Source organism: Pyrgilauda ruficollis, unplaced genomic scaffold, assembly GCF_017590135.1.
Source record: "Pyrgilauda ruficollis isolate IOZ18807 unplaced genomic scaffold, ASM1759013v1 scaffold4, whole genome shotgun sequence".
In the NCBI taxonomy this organism is placed as follows: Eukaryota; Metazoa; Chordata; class Aves; order Passeriformes; family Passeridae; genus Pyrgilauda; species Pyrgilauda ruficollis.
The window spans coordinates 16,809,824-16,836,019 of NW_024525489.1; the positions used below are offsets into that span (position 1 = coordinate 16,809,824).

The 26,196-nt window shown below is 40.3% G+C and overlaps 2 protein-coding genes across 2 annotated transcripts in view; both read left to right on the forward strand.

The window, feature by feature from the left end:
• The first annotated feature begins 742 nt into the window (after window positions 1–742).
• YIPF4 (Yip1 domain family member 4) lies at window positions 743–13,714 on the forward strand. Its single transcript, XM_041477138.1, has 6 exons — window positions 743–1,044; window positions 4,485–4,638; window positions 7,279–7,450; window positions 9,621–9,698; window positions 11,368–11,481; window positions 12,661–13,714. The coding sequence occupies exons 1-6, from the start codon at window positions 960–962 to the stop codon at window positions 12,796–12,798; spliced, it is 741 nt and encodes a 246-aa protein (XP_041333072.1). The 5' UTR covers window positions 743–959; the 3' UTR covers window positions 12,799–13,714.
• A 2,776-nt stretch (window positions 13,715–16,490) lies between these two features.
• BIRC6 (baculoviral IAP repeat containing 6) overlaps window positions 16,491–26,196 on the forward strand; it is a 173,084-nt gene continuing 163,378 nt past the window's right edge. Inside the window, exon 1 of the mRNA XM_041477108.1 lies at window positions 16,491–17,073. Coding sequence (XP_041333042.1) covers window positions 16,836–17,073 — 238 coding nt within the window. The 5' untranslated portion in view covers window positions 16,491–16,835. The remainder of the gene's footprint in view (window positions 17,074–26,196) is intronic.

A 26,196-nucleotide genomic window follows, 5' to 3' on the forward strand; every position in this document is an offset into this window, starting at 1 on the left:
TACATGCACATTTGAGTGATCCTTGGATATGGCAAAGTAGGAACTTCCAGTCATGTTCTTCCCTTAAAAAACAGATTGGATCTTACTTGTTAAAAATTTTCTGAGATGGACTTCTCAGTGATTTCCTTCAATGGCATATATATGAAAAAGAAGGTTCCTTCTACAAATCAAACCACTGTTCTAATGCTATTTCTGGACCTGCAACTTTTCCGATGTATAATACCTTTACATTTATATCCCATGGCACTTAATGAGATCTATGGATGAAATAGAATAAAATATATGTAGCACAAATGCCACATTTAAGCCTGTTTCCTTAAGATGTCAGGGGAAAAAAGTGTCCTCAGAGTAAATGTTGGTATTCGATAGGGAGCAAAGGGATGGATTTACCCTAAGTGGAGTTATCTGGGAGCTTTTCTGTTAAGTCATTGAACACAGGAAAAGTGAGATCCCACTTTCTGATCCTTCAAAGCAGCACAACCAGAGCCAGTGTTTGTCTTCTTGTTCTAACAGGGATTGGCAACATCTCAACTGTATTATTTTACAACTTCTTTAGTGCTACATAGGTGTCTCCGCAGGTCAGTCAAAAACATGCCTCACAGTGAGAGGAAGTAAGGGAAGGAAGAGAAGGGAAGAAAGGAAGAAAAGGAAAGGAAGGAAAGGAAGGTGGGAGGGAGAGAGCTTGGTTCGGCCCACCAGGAGGAGCTTGGCGGCGTTGTGGAAGTGACCTCACTCCCGGGACAGCGCCGGGATCCACTCAGCGCTGGAGCACCGGCGGCCAGTCCGGGCGCGCCTTGCGAGCAGCCAATGGCAGGGGCGGCGCCGCTTGTTGTCGCCCCGTGAGGCGGCTGCGCTCTGGGCTCGGTGCCGCCGCCGCCGCAGGAGGGACCCGGGAGGCCCCAGGCCCCGGTACCCGCTCGTCTCTCGCTGGCCCCGCAGCCCCCGCGGAGGGCGGGGAGATGCAGCCCCCGGGCGCTCAGCAGCCGCCGCTCTACGCGCCCAGCAGCGGGGACTTCACCTTCGTCTCCTCGGCGGACGCCGAAGGTGAGCGCGGGGCCGCGGGCAGGGCCGCGCTCGCTGTCCCGAGGCAGGGGCTCGGCCGGGCCCCGGAGAACGCAGAGACAGGAGGGGCCTTCCCTGTCCTCCGTCCCGCCGCCCCCGCCGTTGGTGTCGTGGCTGGGGGCGGAGCGGGGTGGCCGAGGTGGCCGCTGCCCTGGGGCCGCTGCCGCGGAGCGCCCCGCTGCCCGTCCGCGTCACGGCAGCAGCACCAGCGTGGCAAAGGCGGCCGTGCCGCGCCGCTTCCCAGCTGCTCCGAAAGACGGAGCCGAGCCTGTCCCGGCTACGTGACATAACCGTGACCGCTGTCACTGCCCGCTCCTCAGCCCGTGTTGCTGGAAGCCCACTTTGTTGTCTTACCGAAGATTGTGTCGTATGTTCACGTTTGCTGTAATGTGCTAAATGTCTGCGCCGTGTCTCATTGCGGCACAGTCATGAAGGAGAAAAAGAGGCCGTGTATGTAATTTAGGGGGTGAAGTGTGGCCTGCTGCCAAACTGCTGCACAAACAGCAGTGGTGTGCCAGCATGCCGTGAAGATGTGCCTTCAGACTGCAAAACTGAACGTACAGGGGTCAACATCGTGCAAACTTACTCTGTTGGAGAATGATTTTTTGGTCTCTCCCCATTTAAATAACAAGGATTCTACTTTCATGTATGTAGTTACTCTTAAAATTGTGACTAGGGAGTCGTATAAATCCTTACTCATGTGTCCCGCCCTGGAAAGGAATTGCTGAAGTGGAGAAATTACTGTGGAATACCTGTTCTTTAGTGAACTTCACAGTCCTTCTGAAAAGAAATACAAGCCAACAGTACTGTTGTAGCTGTGGGTTTTTTTGTTACTGGGGTTTTTTTTGATCGTTAGTTTTCCTTTGTTTTGTTATTTCTTCTTCACCTTGGCCTGAAAAAGAATCCATGTACCTCTGAGCAGAAGCTCTCTGCTTCTTCTCTGGAAATATTTGTTGAGCAATGCTGAACCTGATCTAGTAAAGCTGCCTTTCTGGTAGGTTGTGTTGTGTGGCCAGTGTAGCCTGCTCACACTTCGCTCTGTGTTTTTTATGAACACAAGCAAGGTGGGATCTCCTATGTGTTCAAGTGTAGTCCTGTCCTCAAAGTGCTGGATAGACCTACCCTAGGAAAGAAAAACATAAACAAAATTAAACATCTTCATATTTTAAAATACTATGCATCTTTGCATGTTTCCCAAATTTCAGTCCATATGAAAAAATTAAAATTAGCTGAACTGTTTCCCCATTTTATTTCTGTGGGAGCTGTATGGAAGAAAGCTGGAGAGATGTTCACAATTAGGTCAACAGGCAGAAAGAGCCTTCTGTTTGGGGTTTTGCCTCTTGTACTGCTTTTTCAAAATTAAGAGGCAAGACTGTTTTGAAAGCTGGTTTTCTACAATGCTTTGTTGAAATGAGGCATCTGAGAGACTTTGGTTTTGCTTTTGTGGTGTTCAGCCTGAGACAGTAGCAGTGAAGGCACTCAGACTCACTAGGAACCATCAACGTCATCAGCTCTTGGTGGATTTTCTGGTTGCCCTGCAGTTAAAAATCTTATTCAAAACAGCCTGCAGAAGAGGAGGTGACCAGTCCCTTTCCCCCAGGTTTCTGCAGCTTTTGTCTTGCAAAGCAGACTTAAGATCATGTTAATAGATTTTATAATTCAAAAGTGTGGTTGCAGGTATTCATCGACTGCTAAAAGGAGTCTTGGTAAATATGACTTGTGTAGGAATTTCCGTGCCTCAGGATGGATTGTTAGTGGTCCCTGAGAAAGGAGAAATACACGGCTGGTTGGACTGCTGTGTTGGCTTCTTTTGACAGCTGCATTTATGCACAGAGTAGCACTCCTTGCAAAAAAGTGTTATCTTGTAGCAGAAACAAGTATTTCTTAATGCCATTAGGGTTCCCCAATCAAGAGAAAGCTTCTGAGCCTTCAGCTTGATGCCCAGGCATGAAGAGTTTTCTTTTTTCCTCCCTCTGTAAACAGCAGAGGAAGGCTTTGCTTGAGTCTGGTGAGAATGGTGTATGCATGCGGGGACTGGGAAGAGCAAAGAGAAATTCCTGCTTTAAGTTACAGTGATCTTTACCAGGGCCCGGTGCAGACGGTGTTCCAAGAATCAAAGGAATGGATCTGTAACTCTTATGATTATGAAATAGCTGGAAAGCATTTGTGGAGAAACTTGAATGCTGAGTGGCCTAGCAAGCTGGCCTGGGAAGGAGAATTCTGTTGAATTAATTGTGATACTGAATGATTGATGAACACCTAAGACATGTTGGCTGAAGAGATTGAGATTCTGTTACTGTACTAATTTTGTTTCTATAACACTGTAGTATTTCCAAAGAGGATGTTGCAAATGTAATCTAGAAATATGGCCTGATATGCCTCTGTGAGTGTTTCAGAAGTACTTGCTATAGTTAGGTGTTTTGGGAAATTTGTGCTGAGGAGCCTTTATGTATGAAAAACACACAATGATGATAAGGCAAAAGATATTTTCTTTACCTCTCAATATATTTATAGTAAGCTTGTACAAAATATTTACAAGTTTCTGTTTGGATTTTCCTTCTTAGCAGATAATGGAAATCCACTATTTCCTAAAGGAACAATTACTCCCTTCTTATGTATCTTTTTCTTTCATCAGTTGCTTAATTTATTTTCCTATACTATTTTTTATTTTCCGTCTATATGTAACTGAATAAAATGAGAAAAAAAATTTAATATTTATTGGCAATTTTGCCAAAACCAACCAGAACATCGCTAAATTGCTCTTTGTTTTACTTAGTACTGTGGTGGAAAAAGATCATAGTATATCAGAGAGAAGTTGTATAATTGTATAACTTCTTATTGTCTAGAGTCTAAGGATTTCGATAGCATTCTTTCTCTAACATTTTCAGCTGCATTGAAGGCAGGCTACAAATTAAAACATCTTCAAATGGTTTCCTTTTATGAAAAATTTGACATAAAAGCAGAGAGTGGTTTTAGCTGAAACAAGGCCACTATTAAATATGGGTGCCAAAAGAGGTAGAGTAGGATCAGAAAAAAAATTTAAATAATCCACAATTTATAGCATGGTTAGACTCTTAGTAGTGTCCTCCTTTTGTGCCTTTAAACACCTAATGTTAAAGCAGAAATGGAAGCCTTTCTGTTGTCCCACAACACTGTGTCATAAAACAAGAGTCCCTTCTAAAAGCTAAAACCTGGTATTTGAGGCCTAACCCAATATTGTTACCATTGCAATAAAACCACCAGTACACTTTCAAATTATGTATCTGTGAAAGTGTAATTTTATTTTGTAGCTTTGGCTGTTTTATGGTCATGACCAACACATGTAGCTTCATATGTTTGTTGTTTATCTTCCAGTACTTTTAAAATCAAATGGCTTTTGTCAAGACATAAAAAGGTCTATATTTTTCTCCCTTTTTCTTTAGATCTTAGTGGTTCCATAACAACTCCAGATGTTAAGCTGAATCTTGGAGGAGAATTCATCAAAGAATCTACTGCAACTACATTCCTAAGACAGAGAGGATATGGCTGGCTTCTGGAAGTGGAAGATGATTACCCAGACGATAACAAACCACTCTTGTATGTTGTAATTATTTTTGGGTATCTATCTTTATTAGCTCTGTAGGGAAAAGAAACAGCTTGTAGTCTCTGATTGTCCCACAGCCTTGTGCTGTGACTAGAATTCTCTTTGACAAATTACTTGACCAATGAGTGTTTTCTGATGCAAGAATGGAAGCATTGTTTCTCATTATGGATTTCAGTCTCTGTAAGTATAAAGCCTATATGGCTTCTCTGCTTTTAACTGTTGATCTTGTAATGATTTCAAAAAAAGGGGCTGTATTCTTTGTATCTTTTAAATTCCTGTTTCTGGATATTGTGAAAGAATCAAAGAGTAAGACAACCTCGTGGGAAGACTCCTGTTAAGTAAATCTCAGTCAGTTCTGTCAGTTATTCTGAAGCAAAAGCATTGTGAATTATGGTTGTTAACAGCAGGGATGTTAGAACCAAGGTAGCACAAACTTTATAATCTTTGATGCTGCCTTTTGCTATAAAGCTAGATTAAAAGGGTACTAGTGCTGAAGGACAATAATGTCTGGCATCCATTGTTCTGTTCATAGAAACCTGGCTGGCTGAAGAAAGTTTGTATCTTAAGGTTATTACATTGTGAGTCAGGCAGCCTGGTCCTTGTTCTGCACCTAAGCAACTTCATTCTCACTATCTCAGTGAATTAAACATAATGATGCTTTAAAAAATTGGTATGAGACAGAGAGTACTCTGTAGAACTCACATGAGAGTGTTGGGAGACAACAGGTGTCTGGAGAGCTTAATAATGACAGTACTACTTGAGAACTGGTTTAAATTAAACTGTGCAGAAGTAGGTCCTTGTGTGAATGTCTGTTTTGTGAACCTCTAACTTTTAATTAAGAAACAAACTTGTGTAGTGAGGTTGCAACATAGGAATCCTGACTTTAGTGTAATTTTGTTGTTTTGATTATTCCCAACAACGTGTCATAATGAATTCTTACAATCTGAATCCTATTAAGGATTGAAAGAGCAACAGGCTGCTAAGGGAAGTTCACCAATGCAGTGCTACAGTGCAAATGTTTTGTTCAATAAAGTGAGATTATTTTATTACTTTCTCATGGGGCAGCCTTACTCCAGACATTTGTTTCCTGATACAACTACCATCACTTTCAGGTGATGTATCTGTCAGCTTCATGCAAAAGACAATTTATTCACATGAGAAGCTGTCAGAAGACCTAGACAATGAGAAATAATTATTTCCATGTAGCAAATATTTGTATTACACAGTCTACAGAGTAAAGTATAGGTCTGCTACATCCTTTTTAGATAAATGGTGGTAAATAGATGCTTCTAGTCTGTTCCTTAGATTCAGGGATGGTTAAAGAACAATTTTTCTTACTTAGTCACCAGTTAGTAATACCACTTATAAAGTAGCTTTAGTAATAGTAATACAAAAATTGCCTTGAGGGACTGAATTAACAGTATTTAATTTATTTTTTTTAACAGAATTTGTGGTGAATCACATCTTTGTAATTTTTTCTCACATTAGCTTTTCTGAAGGAAAAGCCAAAAAAACAAAGCCTTGGACAAAACCTTCATAAATGGACTTAGGGTATAATTCTACATTTTTCTTCACTGAGTTCTTAAATGTAGAGCAGTATATCTGCTGGAAGTCTCTCGCAACTCTTCAGAGTTCCTCTGTCATGACTGAGGCTCTGCACATTAAGAAGTGGAGTTGCCCATCACCTGGGAAGTGTGATTCCTTCCCCATTAGGCTAGTACAGTCAGGGCAGCATGTACCAGCTAAGAGTCCTGGGCAGTAGAGTCTTCTGGCCAATTTGTATCTGCTTGCAGAGAGTTTGTAACAGGAAGCAGAGAAGGCAAGAAGACGAGGGCAGGATGTGTTGATACATGTTGCTGCTAGTGCAAGTGACTTCTATTTATTTTACCCATAGTGGACACAAGCTAGAAATTAAACAGTAGGCATAAACTTGTCTGTTGAAAACTACTGTTCTTGAAGGAAGCTAAACTCCATTTTCTTTTAAAAAATTATTTTTACATGACGTATTTGGAATGGTTTAAGATTAGTGAATGTAATGGTATTCTTTCTTGCAGAATTTGAACTAAAATATTTTTATAGTAAGTGTGCTCATGGCAAACTGCTTGACATAGGAGTACACAGACATTCTTTATGTGTGCATGTCTTTGACTTGTAGTTACAATGGCACAAATCTGTCACATGTCCTAGTGTGTCCAAAAAAACCCCTCCTATCTTAATGCAGACTCCCAGGGTATCACAGATTTGTAGAATGGTTTGGGTTGGAAGAGACCTTAAAGATCATCCAGTTCCACCCCCCTGTCTTGGGCAGGGACACCTTTCACCAGTCCAAGTTACTCAGAGCCCCATCCAGCCTGGTCTGGGTATGCTGTGTATGTTTTCTGTTGTCAGTCATGTAATTTGTTTTTGAGTATTTAAATAAATCTAACTGTGTCCCACCAGTTGCTGAATGCAGCATGAAGTTATGGTGTTGCTTTACCGTGGATAAACCGTTCCTTTGCTAGTCGTGGCTTCAGAAAGCCTTGTGCCTGACAGGAGACTTGCTCTATAAATCTACTGTTTGCCCCTGTACTTATTTTTTAGTTTTATTTTATTACTGTGGTGTATAGTAATGCTCACTTGCTTTACAATTTCAGGGAAGAACTTGACATTGATCTGAAGGATATTTACTACAAAATCCGATGTGTGTTGATGCCTATGCCATCTCTTGGGTTCAATAGGCAGGTAGTGAGAGACAATCCAGACTTTTGGGGTCCTCTGGCAGTTGTCCTCTTCTTCTCAATGATTTCATTATATGGACAATTTAAGGTAGGTATAAATCTTCTGCCTAAAAAGAAATCTGAACTAAATTTGGGAATGTGATTGCTAAGTAATTTGCATTCTTACGTAGGTAGAAAGTCTTTTTTTCACATACTAATGTGGGGCATTTCAAGTGCTGTTTCTCAAGTTAATATGTAGAAAGACAGCAGTTAGGAATGTATTAAATAGCCCACGGGTAAGTTAATCATGATGAAATGTCAGGTTTGTTTTTATACAGTAAAACAAAGGAACAATGTGGTTTCTAGAGGAACCAGATTGATACTAATGGGTTTATAGTCATATTAGTGAATCTTTCCATTTTAATTGTGGCCTTTTGTTAACTTGCTTTTTATTACTAAAAATGTTAGCGAAAAGCATTTCTTTGGATGGCATGAATTCTAATTTCCTGACAAATAAAACTGCTTATTTAATTCATACTATATGGCTGCTGTTATCTGGTGTATTTAGTCTTCATTAGTGATGTTTGCTATTTTCTCCTCCCTGCTTAGTTACAATCAAATAACTTTCCTCTGGTCAATAGACTTTTTCCATAATTCCTTTTGAACTCCAGGGTGAATAGCTACTCAGAGGCATTGTGCATATGTAATTGACTTCCATAAACACTGTTAGCTTTTTTCTTTATGTTCTGATTAAAATAAGGAAGTGTTATCATTTATAGTAACAATTTGTATGTTAGCCTAGGTGCTCCTGCATTGGAAATCTTTATGACTAAATGTGTGGTTACAGTTGTTTTAAATGTGACCAAGTATGGCAATAAGCCGTATGTAAACCAGCAGAATGTGCTTATGCAAGGATTCTTGTGAATGGTGGGATAAAATCATTCCCTTTGGGACCTCTGGCTACATATGGTGTACCAAATGCTGACTAAGAATTCACTCTAAGTATCTTGTCTCTATGAGGCTTGAAGTGAGTAGACTAAACCACATTATTGTTCAAGTCTTCTGGGTAGACCACTCACCTGTCTCCTTGGCAAAGCAAGGACCATTCCTTGACCCTGTGACAGATGAACCACTTCCTGCAGTTTGTGTACCTCCTGTACAGGAGCACTGGCTCTGAGTTTCTTGGGAGCAGTGGGTTTACCATATGGATGTAGGAGTGCTGTATATGTATGAGGAGGGAAAGCTAGCAGCCAGCAACAGGATGACGGACAGCAGCTGGACTAGACGAACCCAAAGGTGGGCTCTAAACTGGAGAGGGATGAGCACTTCTGCTCTAATTCTTTAATCTGGTCCTCTTCTTTCAGTCAGTGGAGGAATCAGGAAGTAAAAAGAGGCTATGTGCTATTTTCACAAATAGAATAAAGCCACTTATATTGTTTTTAGTGCTGCTGTGATTTTTATCTGGTTTTCCTATTTCATTCTTCTGGAAATATGGAACTTCTAAAAGTAAAGTATTGAACTGAATACTGACTTGATTTTTTAAGTTCAGTCATTGTATGTTTGGAAATACAAAGACTGGACTTAGACTGTTGTTTCCTTCTAAAAAGGCATTTCAGAAAGGAGAGCTTTACTTCTGGTCCTCCAAGTGGCTCAACACCAAAACCAGCTAAATTAATTTGAAGGATTTTTTAAGCCAGAGAATGATTTTAGGATTCCTTCTGTGGTTTAAGAGCAGAACTATGAAAGAAGCAAGAAAAAATAATGACAGACTTGGTCCCAGGAATCTGAGGCTCTTTATTAAATTCTCATCATCATCATCATCAAGTTCCACTGAGAATTAAAGTCCTATGTCTTCTGAGTGTTCTCAGTTTGAGTAAAGGATAAAGTGGCATCTTTATAAGTGAAAGGAGAATTCCAAGTCCTGTATTGGTTGGGCTGACTTTTAAAAACTGTCTGAGCCCATATTTTGTAATAGGTGGGATATGAAGACATTTAGGGTAGTTTTAACTCAACTTCCTATTCCTGTTACAGTACTTACAGAATACATTGCACATGCATTCTGTGTACACCAAATTTACCATTAATGTGATCCTGTAAATGTAACTTCTGAACTTCATTTGCTCATTACACTGTGATACTAAACACTATTCTTGCCACAACTCAGAATTTAGTTTTGAATAATAAAATCCTTGACTGCAGTGAAAGCAATTATGGAAATGCATTTTCCTCTTTCACAGTGACAATTACTCATATAAATTAATTGTTCTTTATCTCTCAAGGTTGTTTCTTGGATCATAACTATTTGGATATTTGGATCCTTGACAATTTTTTTACTGGCTAGAGTTCTTGGAGGAGAAGTAAGTACCTGCATGTGAAAAGGATGTAGAGGGAGGTAAAGTCTCTTGAAAATGTTTTTCAGCAGTAGTTGGGTTTTCATAGTGCTTGGGTTTGGATTTTGTAGCCAGCTAAGAATGGATCCAGTTGCTAAGTGTAAAGTCAACATTTCAGGTTTTCAGTCTCCAAAATGAAGTCTAAAATGCAGAGATCATCAATTAATCTCTTGGTGCAATGGATGGTGTGCTTGCTTCCAGATTAACGGTCTGGAAATTAGTGCAGTGAATCCCAGGAATTCTAGCAGCTTCCTGTGATCCAGAACTGGACTCTATTCTTGAGGGAAAAATGCTGTCAAGTTTTTGGTCACTGGACTAAATGGAAACTTTTTTTTTTTTTTTTTTTTTTTTTATGGGCGGCTAGCAGCAGTTAGGTGTCCTTGTGTGTAAAGCACCTGCCAGTGTTTGTTTTCATCCCTGGCCTGATGCAGTTCAAACCCTCCAAAGTATGAAAGCCAGGGCATGTTTCTCAACTGCAAAGCCAGCTGGAGTTGTGGCCTGCATCCCTTCCTCCAGCTGCTTGCACCAGCAGGGTTGGAATAGCTGCTTGAGCTGTTTACAAATTGACTTATTAAGCAATTCAGGTGTAAACAACAGAAAATGTCTTAGAGCAAGGCCCACAGACAGCTGCAGTGGAACAGTCAGAGGATAAAACTTCTTAAAATGGATCTGCAGCATAAAATGCATTGAACTGTGTTGTGAAGAGCTAAATATTTACTGATGCTTTATTTTTATATTTTTACTATGGATATTGCCTTAATCATGCACCAGTGTTGCAGAGGTTCTATGTTATTTAGTTAATTTTTAAAATTTTCCTTTTAATCATAATTGTGAGTCTTCGTGTGTGAATGCTGTTTTGAAAGAAAAAGATTTTATAAATGTGATTGCATGGTATTTCTGCATTTCAACACAATCCAGAGGCCCTTAAATCAATCTGGTTTGTGGCTCAAAATGGGAAATTATCAGATGTATAAACTGGAGAAAAAGTATAGGTTTGCAAATCTTGTCATGAAGGATCATCATCCACAAGAAAATACTTACAAGGTGCCACTGCTTTTCCTGTTAAATCCAAGAAGCCTAGCTGTGCACAGGAACACTTCAGACCATAGTAGGGGAAAATGAGACATTTCCTTCTGAAGCTAAAAGTAGTTATGGAAGTAATTGGAACAACTGTTCTAGATAGTCTCAGTAAATTGAAGCTGGAAATCAGAATTCTGTGCCTACAGGGATCAAGTTTTAACTCTTCTGTGGACACCAAAAACATTCATGTGCTTTATGTATTTATTTATGTATAATGGCTATGAGTATGTTAATGCAGAAAATATGTCTTTGCTGCTTTTGACAGGACTACAGCTGGTCCTTGAGAGGTCTGTTGCAATTCTGTGCTCCTGGGCATCATATATAAATGCTTCCTTTGAAAGTGATCATTTACAATTTTTTGGAAAAAAAATTGAAGTATTTCTGATTTTAAGGTTTAGCATACAAAACCAATTTTTTACTAGCAATCCTCCTTTAGCTGAAATTTCATGAGTATAACACATAATCATTATGCATAGTGTTACAACAAGAGCAAATTGTATTTGGTGACAGAGATTGAGTACTGCAAAGCTTATTTTTATGTGCTTGAAAATTTCAGGTTGCTTATGGCCAAGTGCTGGGTGTAATAGGATATTCCCTGCTTCCCCTCATTGTCATAGCACCTGTACTTTTGGTGGTTGGATCATTTGAAGTTGTTTCTACACTAATAAAAGTAAGTTCATGTCATCTATTGAGAATTTAGTTATTTTTAAGTCACTTTCTTAACACTTCAAGTAATCTGCTCAGGAAAACATAATGATGTATCAAAATTTTCAGAACTACAAAGTGAGCTCTGTGATTCTTTGTTTAGCATGGTGGAAAGTGAATGTGGTTTTAAATGCTCCATTTGAGTGCTTGGGAATATACAATGCTGTTGCTATAACAACACCTGTTGTTACTAGAGTAGCTTGTATTTAAGTATTTTGCTGTGCTCTAATAGTTGCATTACAAAAAAAGAAGGGATTCTCATGTTGAGAAGAGAATGCATAATTAAACCTCAGAATGAAGAATCTGAAAATAAGCTCTGTCCCTTCCCCCATCATCTAGATTATTTTTAGTCACTGCAGCATGAAGATGACGTTAGTCATTGTTCTGAGACCTCCCCATAGAGGTAGTGGTACAAAGCTCTCCGTAGCCTTTGCAGAGAAGGTAAGGATTGTTCTGATTTAGAGACTGGGAGTGTGAGGCACAAAGAATAACCTGCCTTATACCACCTGCTGCTGGACACCTTTTGTGGAACCAGAAACATTCCCTAAAAGATCCCAGAATGACATAGTGCTCTTGAACACTTCCAGTACTTCTTAAAACCCTTTAAAGTGGCCTGTGAAGTTACTGCTGAGCCTGGGAATGTTAACTGATAAAATTCTGTTATGAGCTAAGCTCTACACTTTCTGGAGGTTTGCTCTGTTGATTTCATTATTTCTGTCCCTTTAGCTTGCTGGCAGACAGTATAATTGAAGTACAACTAGAGTGTATGATAAGTAACAAAATTGCTGTATTTGAGATTTGATAATCTGTGATTACTGATAAATTATAGTCAGAACATAAATCATTAACTTGTCAGTTCACTAATAAATAACTTCAGAATAAATATATGTTCATGAAACTTCTGTTACTTGATTACTACTAACAGCCTTATGTTAACTTCAGGGTGAATCTCTGCAAGGTTCTTATCTTTGCACCACTAGTATGAAAATGCATTACAAGCCCCACATGGCCAAAATTTCCTGGGCTGTGACAAGCACTGCTTCCATAGCTGTCTCTGTGTTGTACTGAGAGAAGTGATTTTTACTGTGGTATTTGGAGAGACTTTCTTGTGGTGTCAGCTAAGACTGTTCATCTTCTTTTTCAGTTGTTTGGAGTCTTTTGGGCTGCATACAGTGCCGCATCATTACTAGTTGGTGAAGAATTCAAGACCAAGAAACCCCTTCTAATTTATCCAATCTTTTTATTATACATTTATTTTCTGTCCTTGTATACTGGGGTGTGATCTAGTGTAAAATGTGGCCAGAAACCGTATTTCAGTCCCCTTGCAGACTGATAATGTGTAAGATTAAGAAGGCTGGAGATAACACAAGTGACTGTTTTGTATGCAGTTGTCGAGATGTTTTAAGATGGAAGAGCATATTTGTGTATATTATTTAATGAAGCAATTGTAGCTATATAGATTTGTATCAAAGTTCTAGGTTTGTTTAAGACTCTTCAGATTTTAATGAACAAAATAAAAGAACCTTGTGTTTTATAACAAAGCGTAGCAAAACTGCAACTCAATACCTGTGCCAAAAGCACTGGGACCAGATTACTATAGTCAAGAATTAAAAATGAGAAGTTAACTGTTAACAATCTCAAAGTGCAATTTTTCCTTTAAGCTTAAATACAGCTGGCTTTTTTTGGCACAGCAAATTCTGTAGATAATATATATTTATTAAACAGTCCTGATTGGTCACAGAATAGTCTGTATAATCAAGATAAAAAGATACTACTTTTAATTTAGTGCCTCAATTACTGTGATTTGGCTGTTGAGTTTTTATAAATTCCAATTTGTTTTCAAAACATGTATATACTGTGTATTTTGTATCTATGGCTTGTGTGTACCGTAAATACTCCTTGGTTAAGGATGTATATTGGGTTTTTAAAAATTGAAGATACAAGTATTTGAAGTTTTCATTTACTATCTCTGACCAAAGGAGCAAGATACTTACTGTGTGACATAATTAATTAAAGTGCATATTTAGAGAATCAAATTATTTTACTTAAAAGTATAAATTTACAGAGAAATGGGTGAACACCTTTCTCAACTCAAGTGCTGGCCTAATGTTGGAGAGAAAAAAGATGATCTATCAAATTTGTGTGATCTTTAAACAATGTTATTTTATGATGACAAAATAAAAATATTGCTTCCCTAACTATGTTTTACAACATCTTGCTCTGTTTTGCTTTTAATAGCATGGTATTTAACATGTATCTTTTTTTTTTTTTTTTTTTTTTTTGCCAATACTATTAATCCCTTGTAAAAAGAAATAAGAAAGATTTGGAAGGCCAGATTCTCCCTCCACTAAACAAGGCAGAGTTACAGCCTTAGTAACAGTTAGAGTCTTGCTAATTTTGACTCTCCAATGATTATATAATAATGTGATGACATGTTAAATATTTCCTGTGTACTGTGTTGATTGCTTATGTAATGGTCCTTATGGTAATATTTCTTCACAAGGGAAGTCCACTGAAGTTCACTTTGTATGGTACTAATGTAGGCATTTGCAATCTTCAGGATTTAGTATCAACAAACAGCTCTGAAGGTTTGGGGGTTTTTCTGGCAACAGAGAAAAAGCATTTCCCATTCTCCCCGCCCCCTCCCCCATCCTTTTTTTCTAAGGCTACAAATAAAAATCAGCCATGACAAGGTGATAGCAAGGGTTGTCTTGGATCCCTGATGGACATATTTCCATATCAGAAATGTAGTTTTTGATCTTTTTAGACTGTGTAACTAGCCAGCTTGGTAACTTATTTTTACCAGTCATTACTGATGCAAAATACATAATTAAATTCCAGCTCTTCCACAAACCTTTAACTTACTCAGTCTGCTTTCCTGGCTGATTCTTGTGTTGGTTTTAAACAGAACCACTTGAAGTTAGTGCTGGACATAAATTGTAGTGTAATACTTGAGCTTGTAATATATAGAAAGAGAAAAGTTGGTAGAGTGATTGACTTTTCACCTGATTTTTGATTTCTGAATAAGTTGTGGTGGAATTAATAGAAACATGTACTAAATCAATTTATACCAGCAGCAGCTAATTTCTTACCTACAAGTGTTTTGAGAACATTCATAGCACATTCTAAAAAAAAAGAAAAAAAAAAAGGAAGTTACGGTGTAATTTCAAAAAAAAGCATATTAGCTTTGGAATCTTTCATGATAATCTGGTTTTACCTCCTTTTTCATGACTTATATTTCTTTTTTTAACAGGAATACCCAAGTATTATTATAAGACTGCACCCAGCCCCTGTGAATGCATTTAACTTCTGTCCCTACAAAGGTGAAGGGCAAGAACACATTTAGGTTACTAGGCTGTCAGACAGCTTTAAGCTTAGTTCCTCTTTGCATAGTTGTTCATGAGGTGTTCTGTGCATCTGAACTGACTGTGAATATTGAAAAGATGCAAGAATGTTCTGTTGAATCCCCAAATACCTCCCTTTCCAGTAATGTTCTGTGAAATTTATAGTTGGAATTTTAACTGTTCCCTTCCACAGACTTGGCACAAGTGTAATATGCAATGTAGATAATGCATTTAATATAGTACATATTTTGTACCCAATTGCAGATTTGCACCTTTTAATCTTAGTATCTTTAGGGTCACTTTTTTGCATATATTGTGCAAGAAACATACAAACAGCTCTCAAATTATTCTGATAATTTGTAATAACTTTGCATTCAACAAACTCATATTTTTAGATGAGGTATGTGTGTAAATACAAGATGTATTTTATAAAAATTTTGAATTAAACTTGTTTACAGAATCTATGAAGCTCATTTATATTTACTGACTTAATACTGAATAATTAATATTGATGATTTAAGACACATCCATGTTCCTGTGCACGCCACCAATATATTGATGCTATATAACAGTAGCTTTGAGGCTATAAATAAGTTCTTGTGATAATCAACACACTGCTTCAGTCTGTCAAAACTGGAAACTTAGAGCACAATCATCTAGCAAAAAAAAATTGCCTTTCTAAGATGCAACACCTCATTTCTGGGGTGGTGACATGGATATCACACCTTGGTGAGACATGCATTTTGAATGATCTCTAGAGAGCAGCTAGACATGTACATCTTCTTTCCTACCCATCAGACATACTCTGCTGTTTATCAGAAAAATTATACTTGAAAAGCTGATAAAATCAATTGTTGAGACAACATACCGCTTGAGATCTGCTGTAATTGTATCATTATCCTTACTGGTGTTTAATGTTTTCCTTGAAGTACTACAGCAGGCTTAAAAGCTGCTCATTTTGCTCTCAGGACAATTTTGGTTAGCCTGGGTGGCACACGTACCCATGTGGGTTTGGTTTGGTTTCCTTATTTTTTCTTCACACACTGTATTTCTTTAAAAACTTCCCTGCTAGAGCAGCCTGTGCTAATTGGGGTCCTTTTAATAAAAATATTCCGTAGAAAACGTTGTATTTGAAAATTAGCTTTAAGACCATCAGTAGCCTAAAGCTTTGTGTAACATGTCACTTAGATCAAATAAAGCCTATGGCAGATAAAGTAGCGTTGTACAGGTAGGCTGAGCTATACAGACTGAATTGGCGCTTTAGTGGCTGAAAAGGGAAAATCTCAACAAAATACAAAATGTTCATTAAACTCAAGTCGTTTTTGAAGCGCTGCTTCAGAGCAGAACGCTCTCGTGGGTGCAATGGCTCCGTGCTCCCGGCCCGGGGCCAGGGACACCCTTCCCAAGGGCAGCGTCCCTTCCTGTGCCTTCGTCGCTCCGTACCCGCGCCGAGGCCACTGACACCGGGGCTCTCTGGCACACTCGGGGTCAAAAACACAACCGGTGTGGGAGCCAGGGGAGGAAACACAAATTCCCGCTCCGCCTTCCCCGGGGCGGAGGCGGCTTACGACCCAGGTTTCGTCCGAAGCAGTAACGACACGGCAGCGGCGAAGCCGGGATCGAACACGGCGGGCCGGGAACACCGCGGGCCGGGATCGCACACCGCGGGCCGGGAACACCGCGGGAGCGGAACCGGCGCGGGCTGGGCGGTGGGTGGCGCGCATGCGCGCAGCGCATGCCCCGCCCCTGTCCCGCCCCTCGCGGAGCGGCCCCTCGCCCCCGCCCCCCGCCGGGCCGCGGCCGCTCGGTTCCGCATCCGGCGCGGCTGTGTCACTTCCCGCTCACGCGGGCGCTCTCCCTTTCCCCCTCTCCCCGGACCCGGATGGTGACTGGCGGCGGAGGCTCCAGGGACTGTCAGTGAGCGGCTCTCCGCGGGCCTCTTGTCCTGAGGGCGGTGGCGGCGGCGGCCGCGAAGATGGCTGCGGCGGCCTCCTGCTCCTCGGCGGCGGCGGCGGCGGCGGGGCCCGGTCCCGGTCCGGGCTCCTGCGAGTGGCTGCTGCTGCGGGACGGCTGCCTGCGCTGCGACGCCGACGGGCTCTGCAGCCTGTGCTACCACCCGGCGCTCAACGCCATCCTGGCCGTGACCGCGCGCGGCGCCATCAAAGTCATCGACGGCACCTCGGGGGCCACGCTGCAGGCGTCGGCGCTCGGCGGTGAGCGGGGAGCGGGAGCGGGGCCGAACAGGTGTCGTGGCGGCTCGGGGGAGCCTCGGGAAGGAGCGGCCGGGCTCGGCTCGGGCCCTGGGTGCCGGAGGATCCCCCCGGCTTATTGTCAGCCCTTTTTCTTTTCCTGGCCTGAACGGCCTCCCTGCCCAGGGAGGTGGTGGAGTCGCCGTGCCTGGAGATGTTTAAGGAGAGACTGGACGCGGCACTCAGTGCCATGGTCTATTTGACATGGTGGTGTTTGGTTGTGGGCTGGACTCAGTGAATCTCAGAGCTCTTTTCCAACCGGAGCCTCTGGTTCTGTGTTCCTACTCTTTGGGGCAGAGATGCTGATGTAGACAGCGCCGAGGCGTTTTACTTCTGTAAAACATATCGGCATGGTTACTGAAAGATTAAATGGGCATGGAAGGCTGCGATATATAGGCTTGTATTTTTTAATTTTGCTTTTGCAGGTGTTGTAGCTCAAGTAATGTTGAACTTCCAAAGATTAGATGCAGCGTGTTAGCCAGGACAGGCATAGTTCTAGTTCTTATTGATATATAATACTGTAATAATTTATTTACTGAGCCTTATTCTGTTTTTTTTTTTTAAGAAGGCTTACTGCTTAAAAGTGTCATTTGTCCTATGGCTTAAAACTATTTAAGATCAGAATCCTTCATGAAGTTATTTGGTGATACATTTTTGTATGTGTTTGAATAGTTCTTCAGGCTGTTGACTGTCTTGACTGTCTCTGGTGATAGTAACCATATCCCTGCTATTATGTTCAGGAGGCATGACTGTACTGGCTTTGGAGAGGCTTAGACTGTAGCATCTCCGTAACTATGAAGCAACTTTATTTGTTGACCATAACAGTGTTTTTGCACTGTTAATAAACTAGCTCTGTAGAAAAAGATCCAAATGCCATTAACAGCTTTTGTTCCTTGTTCATTAATGGCTTTTAAACTGTGGCACTCGTCAGAATATTGGAGATAGGTGGTGGATAGGGTTATTTGTCTCCTTGTGAGTCCAGCCCTTGGAATAGAAAGAGAGGCTTCTTACCAGTTGTGTTCTCCTTACAGTTGTGTGTTGCTAATGAGATGTTGCTTTGCTGAGTGGTGGTGGTGAAAGGTTGTTTGCTGCCTGAACGTGGTACAGTGATGCCAAGAGCTGCCATATATTCCCATATTCCCATATGGCATGGGAATGCCATAGCCTAGGCAATATGTACACTTTCACCTTGAAAACCAGTAACTGTATTGCAAACGTCAAACTGAAGAGAACAGGACAAAAATTGCTGATTTTCTTTCATAGCTCAAGTTGGTACATTGTATGTAAAGGTTAAGCATTTGGGGCAATTGAAAAAAAAATAGTTTTGTGAAATTATTAAGAAGGTGCCAGCTGCTTTTGTTGTCAGTTGCTTGCATGGAGAATGAGGCTCTTGTGTGGTGTTTCCTGCATTGTTCAGGATTCAGATCACTCTGCTTCTATAATTCCCTTCTACCATGCTGTCTCTGAAAGTGCTTTTTTTATTAATAACTTTGTTTCTTTTCTTCAAGCTATTGCAGGAATTTTAAAATTGCTTTTAAGTTGTGGATGAAGAGGGCATAGAGGACTTAATTTGTAATTGGCTGTCTGTGTAGGAGATGTTTAATTCTCAGATACAGAAAAGGAAGTGATCTGTAAATCAAAGTGATTCTACACTTTGCTGTGATAGAATTCTTGCAAAGGATTTGACTCAGTATTGAAAATGCTAATGGAAATTCTCCCCGAAATAGTAACTATTTGAAAATAACATATTGCTTTGCTTCTGTTACGTACATTCAATCATGTATACTTCCTTTAGTGTCAGTCTTCTCTGTGACAGCATGGCTGTAAAAGATGGGTTCTACTCCTCCTCACATAAAACAGCAGAACTGCTTGCAATCTACCCAAATTTTATCTGTGCAGTAGAGCTGATGATTTTATTACTGAGGGAAAAAAAATGATAACCTTAGTTTAGTTTGAAGAAACTTTAGATGAATTTTCTTATGGATTCAGACTGGCATGCCTGTCAGAAATCTGGTGCATCTCAGCAGTTGGTGTCTGTTGCGGCTATTAGCAATCCTGTTCACTCTTTTTCTCTCTCTCTTCCTTCCGTCTTTGGGAAGAGAAGGAGAAGGGAATTTAGCTGCTCTCTGATGTCTGCCTGCACTGTACAGTGTGAGCTCTTTTAATGTAGCATAGTAGTAGCTGGACACTCAGACCTGTAGACCAGCTCTGTCTGTGCTCCCTCCCCTGCCATAAATGACAGGTCAAAGGATATTGTTGCTTCAGGGACTTCTGGTACTATAACTAAAAATAGAGTCTCTAGGAATTAAAACTGCTTCTCCTGGGAGACTGCTTGTCCTCCTTGGTAATTGAGGCTGCAGGTCTTCTGCCTTGCCAAAAGATTTATGTTGGACAGAAATGCTGTTGCTTGTTACCCAAAGAAAAACAGAATGTAGCAGGCCTCTTTCTAGAAAGCAGAGCAAGGAAAAGATTCTCCTATCCTGAGGCAGGATAGGGGAGGAAAAGAAACACCACCAAGCCTGGTGTTTTGTATTTGCAGTCACAGTTCACTGCGGAAATATATATTAAGCTTTGAGCTCATTCTCTGTGAAAAGATTGAACCTGTGGAATGCTGAATGTGGTAGAGCAGTGGAGGCTGCCTTCGTTAGAATAGAAATGCAGATTGCTCTTTGCTGTGTAAAAGATTCACAGCCAGAAGACAGTTCAGTTCTAGATGGGGTCCAGGCATTAGGATGTGGTCTGTGTGCTTCGGTTGTTCATGTGAACTTCATTGATCTGATGTATGTGGTGGTCCAGGGACTGTTCTTCTGAGCCCAGTCTGTAGGAATTCAATGTGGATTGTTAGACCATGCTGAATCTTCAGCAGCTTTGTCTCTTGAAAGTGTGTAATCATCTTTAATCTGTTTCCAGTATGAGCCCTGTAGGCCTGTTCAAGAGGACCAGGCATTTGCAACAGCCCAGAGCGTAGTAGTGCATAAAATTAGGGGGAAAATCAGGTACCACTAACGTTAAGCTCTGTCTTACCTGGTCACAAGGTTGTCCTTTTTATTCTGTCAAGACTGCTGCATGCACACTGTGCATTTCAGAGAACCAGACTGGAAGTGCAAGGAAAATTCTTGTGATTTCTGGATGTTCTGCGTTTGTTTGTTTGCTTGTAGTGGTTAGTCAGGACTGGTTTTGAATCTGTCACGCAAGTCTATCAAGTACTTCATTTTCCCTCTTAGACCTTTAGATATTTCTGTGGTTTCAGTTTCAAGTTGAACACTGGTAGCCAAAAGAGCATAAATGAGGAATCTACAAATACAGTGCTAAAGATGAGCCTTTTCCTCAGCCTCAAAAGAAGCAAACCAAAACAGTGAGACAAAAACCCCCTGAAGAATCGAAACAAACTTCCAGATTCATTTTGAGTGACTCTCTTAGTGTTCTTAGAGGTGTTTGATTTTTCAGTCCCTTCTGTTTACAAATCAAGTAAGAAAACTGCCTGAACTGGAAGAGTGCTATAACTCCCAGAGAAGCTTGGGCAGAATTAAAATAAGAAACTAAAATGTACTATCAGATGGACAGTGATCATCTTGAATGTTCCAGTAGGTATTTCTAGATTAATTTCATGTAGCAGTAACTTCAGAGCCTTTTTTGCTAAAGTGCACAGTGTTTTGTAGCTATTAGCAAAAAAAATTTAGGCCTTCTAAATTACTCTAGAGGCCCTAACAGGAATCAAAATATAGACTTCTGAATGTGTACAGGGAAGAATCTGTTCATGGTACACATATACCAGTTCCTGCAGGGGAAACAGAGCTTCTGCCTTATCATCAGAGGGCCTCAAGGGCTGTTCCTCCGTCAGAAGAATTTAGAAGTAAATAGATCTCAGCCCAGGAGGCTCACCTATGCCAGCAAGTTCAACTCCATTGCCTGTCGAAGTTCCCTTTTGGGAAGTCTTGTTTTTCTTCAGCTGTCTAAATTATGGTACCTTGGAAATCTTTTAAGAGGTACCCAGATCAGTTTCTTTCTTTTCCATGTGATGCAGAAGGCAAAACAAGAGGAAAAGATTCTCTTTTGCTGCTTGGAAGTCATAGAGGGAATTTACACTTACAATAATCTTTAGGGAGAAACTGCTGGGATACTCTGTCATCCAATCCTACTCTTGATTTATTTGAGGATACCATCAACAGTTTCAACTGTTTGAAGCTCACTGGTAATACTGCTCAAGTTTTCCTTCATTCCTCAAAATTGACGCTAGTTTCTTCCATCTTTTTGTTTCTTGTATTCTTTTGTTCCATTATGAAACAAAGATAATGATAATAATAATAATGAAGCCCCTTGGTCTTAACACAGAATTTCTCATCATATAGGGAATGTTGTCAAATCTAGCAATGTGCTACAGCCCACCTTGCATTTGAGCATACTTGGGTGACTGCTAATCTGGGTGTAATGCTTTTTAAAGAGATCATTTCGTTTATTTATGTGGTCTTAAGATCACATAAATCAGATTCATGAGGTGCCTTAAGCATTTGAGAAAACAGGAGAGGAGAACTGTTAGATTTGAGTTCAGTGTTTTATACTAGCAAAAGCTCTAGACTGCTGTGAGCTCCATTTGTCTGCTAGCTTAATCAGTGTGTCAGATATTCCTTACTTTTCCAGCATCTTGCTAAACTGTCAAAATGCTGTTAATTGATATTTCCAGGCTCTGTTGAAGCACATCTGGATTATCTTCTGCAGAAGCTAGAATAGAGTAAAATTAGAGATCTTTTCTTATCACATAGCTTTAAAGGGATGTTTGTGTGTCCATGTTTTGTGCAGGGCTTCAGATGTCATAACAAGCAGCAGTACAGGTATATATTATGTTGCCAGGCATGATCACACAACATTTTTTCATTTTATTGACAGATCATTCATATCTGGACTGATGGATTCATGGCTGTCACTGCAACAGCAGTGCAGTATTATTAAAGGTTGCAGAATGCTTTAATGTCACATAATCAGAAATTACCTAGACCTCTGCATATGGACTTTGAAAAAGGCCTTCTGCAGGAAGGTGAATCCTGAAATGCTTCTTAGTGACCTGAAGAGGAAACACTGTGCTGAGATTTGTGTCAGGATTTGAACTTTGACTGCCTGCCCTAATTGTCTCACAGGTAGTTAAGGCATTTCTCATTAATATGAAGGTTTCTCGGGGAAAAAACTGACTTTCACCTCAGCGCTGATTATTGTCTAACTTTGGTCAAGACAGCTTTTAATATGCCTGTATGATAAACCCTTCTGCTCAGCTCCCAGTTATGTTGTGTACTGTGTTGTATAAGATGTAGAAGAAACTTGGCAGAAATATATCCTGACAGATAACTGATAGTTCAAGTCCAGAACATTATGGAAGAAAGCAGGTGTATCTCTGTTGGACTTGGAAGTAATGAAAACATGAAGAAGGCTTTACTCATTGCCCAGCCTAGTCATCTTTGAAAGCCTGATCTTTTACTGTTCTGAATGTGCTGGTGATCAGTGGTTTGGATCTAACATACTCTCTTGTCCTATGGTTGGTCCTTTCTGGCAGCCCACCACCATGTCAGCTGGCCCAGTAGAACCACTTTGAGACTTTAGTTACATTGTTTATAACTATGTTTTTATGGTTGCTGTTTCACTGGTATCCATAACTTGAGTGAAACAGAACATCTAAAATTTTATAAGATAGAGCATAAGAAAAATCTGTCCTAGATGAAGATTCACCTTATTTCTTTCTTAAAAATTATTAGGTGTGCTTTTTTGGTTTCAGGTTCTCTTCCCGAGTTACTTTCAAATCCCAAAACAAAGCTGTCTATCCTTGCTTTTACAAGTATTCTTTAACTTTCCCTGAACAGTATGACATATTTCAAAAATGTTTCTTAGACTGCCTTAAACATGGAGATGAGGCTGGCAATCATGTGGAGTCATTAACAACTTTCATGTGTATTAGACTGTCCCAGGTCATGTTGTGAGATAGTTTTTTGCATGTTGTCTGTTCCAGTGGGATCAGTAACTTTTCACAATTTTTAAAAAATTTGTAAATAAAAGATTTACACATGCGTTAGTTCACTTTCCTGATGGTTCTTAAGTGATGCCACAGTATTGCTTTCTGCTGTTAGAAAGCTGTCCTTTAAATAGTTAATGCTGTCTTAATTGCAGTGACTGCTTGCAGTCACCAGATGAGTGCTTGTCGCTGAGAAGAAGTTTCAAGAAAGAGCAGCTATTGGCCTGAGTTCTTTCATTTCTGAAATACAGATGAATACTAACACTTGAAAGTCCTTTGCTGCCTTGTCTTTGGGAAGAGTATCAAGGTTTGTTAAGGACCCAGTGTACACTGCTAGTGAAAAGGTAGAGAGGAATACTGCAGAACATTTATTTTGAAGATTCCTGTGCATGTTGGGGAAAGAGCATTCCTCAGATAAGGATGATAGTTAATAAACATTGTGCATAACAAAAGTTTAGAAGTATTAAATTATGGAAACAATAACTTATCTATCATATCTGTATAAACACTATTATGTTTAAAATTTTCTTGAGCTATTTGCTGGGGCCATTCAGTGAGTATTGATAACTTTTTAGTGTGTAGCTTAAGAGGGAATTTGCTTAAGTTGTCTTGAAAATTGGTAGCATTAATGAAAACATATCCAATGACATGTGCTGTTAATGAAGGCTTGCATAGCATACAGTCTGTCAGCAGTTCTTCAGCCCCCTGTACAGTCTGGGGAGGGAAAGCTGTTTGATCCACTGCACTTCCCTATTTGACTGAGAATGAAGCACTCAGGATCTCATCGTTGCATTTGGCAGCTGTAGGAGAACAGTTTGGTCACCTCTTGTTTACTGGGCAACAGGCTACAAAGATTGGTGAAAAACTCCATATTGAAAGGAAGAGCTGGGACGATGAAGGGTGGCACTGAGAGCTATGATGGAGTGCCTGAATGGCAATGGGGAAAGGGTTAGGGAAGTAGGAAGCTGGGAAGATGGCACTGAAGACTGGAAATACTGTGTTTAATTGGAGAATAAGAAGGCAGTGCGGTTAATGTGGAGAAATAGTGGTGTAGACTTAGCTGACCCGTCTTCTACAGGATCCTAGATTTATGTTGTGATGTAAGTGATAACGTGTAACACTTCTTGTTAAACTTTTTTTGATAGTGGATTTTTCCTGATCAGTTTTCCATAGCTTTTATCAATCAGAAGTCGCAAGATCAGCATTTTTCAACAAATAATATCAGGTTCCCTCTCCATGCCATAATGGGAAAGGAAAAGTCCTTGTTCTGAATCTGGAAGCCAGGAGGAACTGGCTTCCCAATACCTACAGAAGGTGCCTGGCAAGGCCAGACTTAAGGTAGCTTTTCTGAATGTCCCTCTTTAGTGACAGAACTCAGGTTTAACTTACGTCATCACCATATTCAAATATTCTTATGCTGCAAATAAGTGTTTAAAATGTACAAGGTCTTTTAATTGTGCTGGCTTCTCTGAAGAGTTTGAAAAGGCAACTAAACAATAGTTTCACTTTTAAATATAACTTAAATCTGCGTGATTCTAGCTGTTCTGCTTCAGCTTCCCTGTGCAGTAGTTATTAGGAGAATATGAGAATTCATTTAATGCACTTGAAATACTCATAAGAATTTAGTGGTGTTGTAACCTGGTGTACTGGGTCTGAATTAATTCATAATGGCAGAACGAGATCTTGTGCTAGGAATATGAAATACCAGCTGAATGCTCAGTTGTTACTGTATAAGCAAATGCTAGACAAGTTGTCAAGAACTCATTTGATTATATGTCCTTTTTCAGTGTCTGTATATGTACCATATTTCCATCTCAAAAAGAGTGTGAGAGAACTAGAAAATTAAAGTGTGGAATGGTTTATATATGTGAAACAAATGGTTTATATATGTGAAACAGTATTCACTCTGAAAAAGATGGTGGGGATGATTTGGAATGGGGAGTTGAGAGAGTTAGAGCATGTGAAAAATGAAAATTGGGAGTTTATTATTCAAGTACAGGAGCTGAGGGCATCAAAGGAAGTAACTACGAGAAATAGTAAAATATGGAGCTCCTGGCTACAGGGCATTGTGGATGCTATATGTTTGTGGAATTACAGCAGTACTGGACAAAGTGGTAGAGAAAAAACCTGTCAAAGGTCATTATCATAATCAAAGTCCCTTTTGGGTCAGAAGGTCCCTAAGCACAAACTGGCTCAGGCTGAGAGCATTACAGGAAAGAACCGTTGTGTAGATTACCTTTCTTAAATTCTTCACTAACCACTTGGTTTAGACCACTCTCTTGGGCAGAATATGGGGTTATGAGCATTTTCCTCTGATCCACTATGCCTGCTTCTCTGGTCAGTACAGTTTTTTTTAAGTAATATCCAGAAGAGAAAGGTAGTAACTCAGCAGTCTAAAATAGCTTTTGAGCTACTGCTGCAGTAATGGAGGATTGCTGTTAGATTTACTGCTAAAACTCTGTTTCTGCAGACTAAACAAGCCCAGTTTTCTTAGTCTTTCCCTTGTACTTTCCATTCCTCTAACTTCTTGTATATGCTCATATCTCAGATGGAGGAGCAAGGATGGAACTGATATTCTGGATGTGGGCTTATTGCTGATTAGAGGGGACTGATCTTTTCCTGTGGTCCCCTCTATGGTAACAGTTTGTTGCTGGGAGGATGCACTGCTGCCTCTTGTTCAGCCTGTCCATCAGGATCCCCAGGATCTTTCTGTTGGGTTGCCACTCAGACAGTTGGTCCCCAGCTGCTCTTGATGTATGGGATTGTATCCCATTCTGGGTGTAAGACCTAGCATTTGTCTTCGCTGAACGTCAGGAGATTTGTGTCACGCTGTTCCTCTGTCTGAGATCCTTGTAAAAGGCAGGGTCTGCCTGCCATTGAATGCATCAGTTGCCCTCAGTCATCTCCCATTGGTGTCATCCAGAGTTTAAATAAAGGTGCAGTGTGTCCCACCATCCAAACCATTGGTGAAGGCAGTGAACCATGTATCAGACTTTGTTGAATGCCACTCAATACTGGCTAGGTGTTGTATCCTTAACAACTAACTTTGCACATGACAATGTAGCCAGGTTTTTACTTGCCTTGTAACGGCA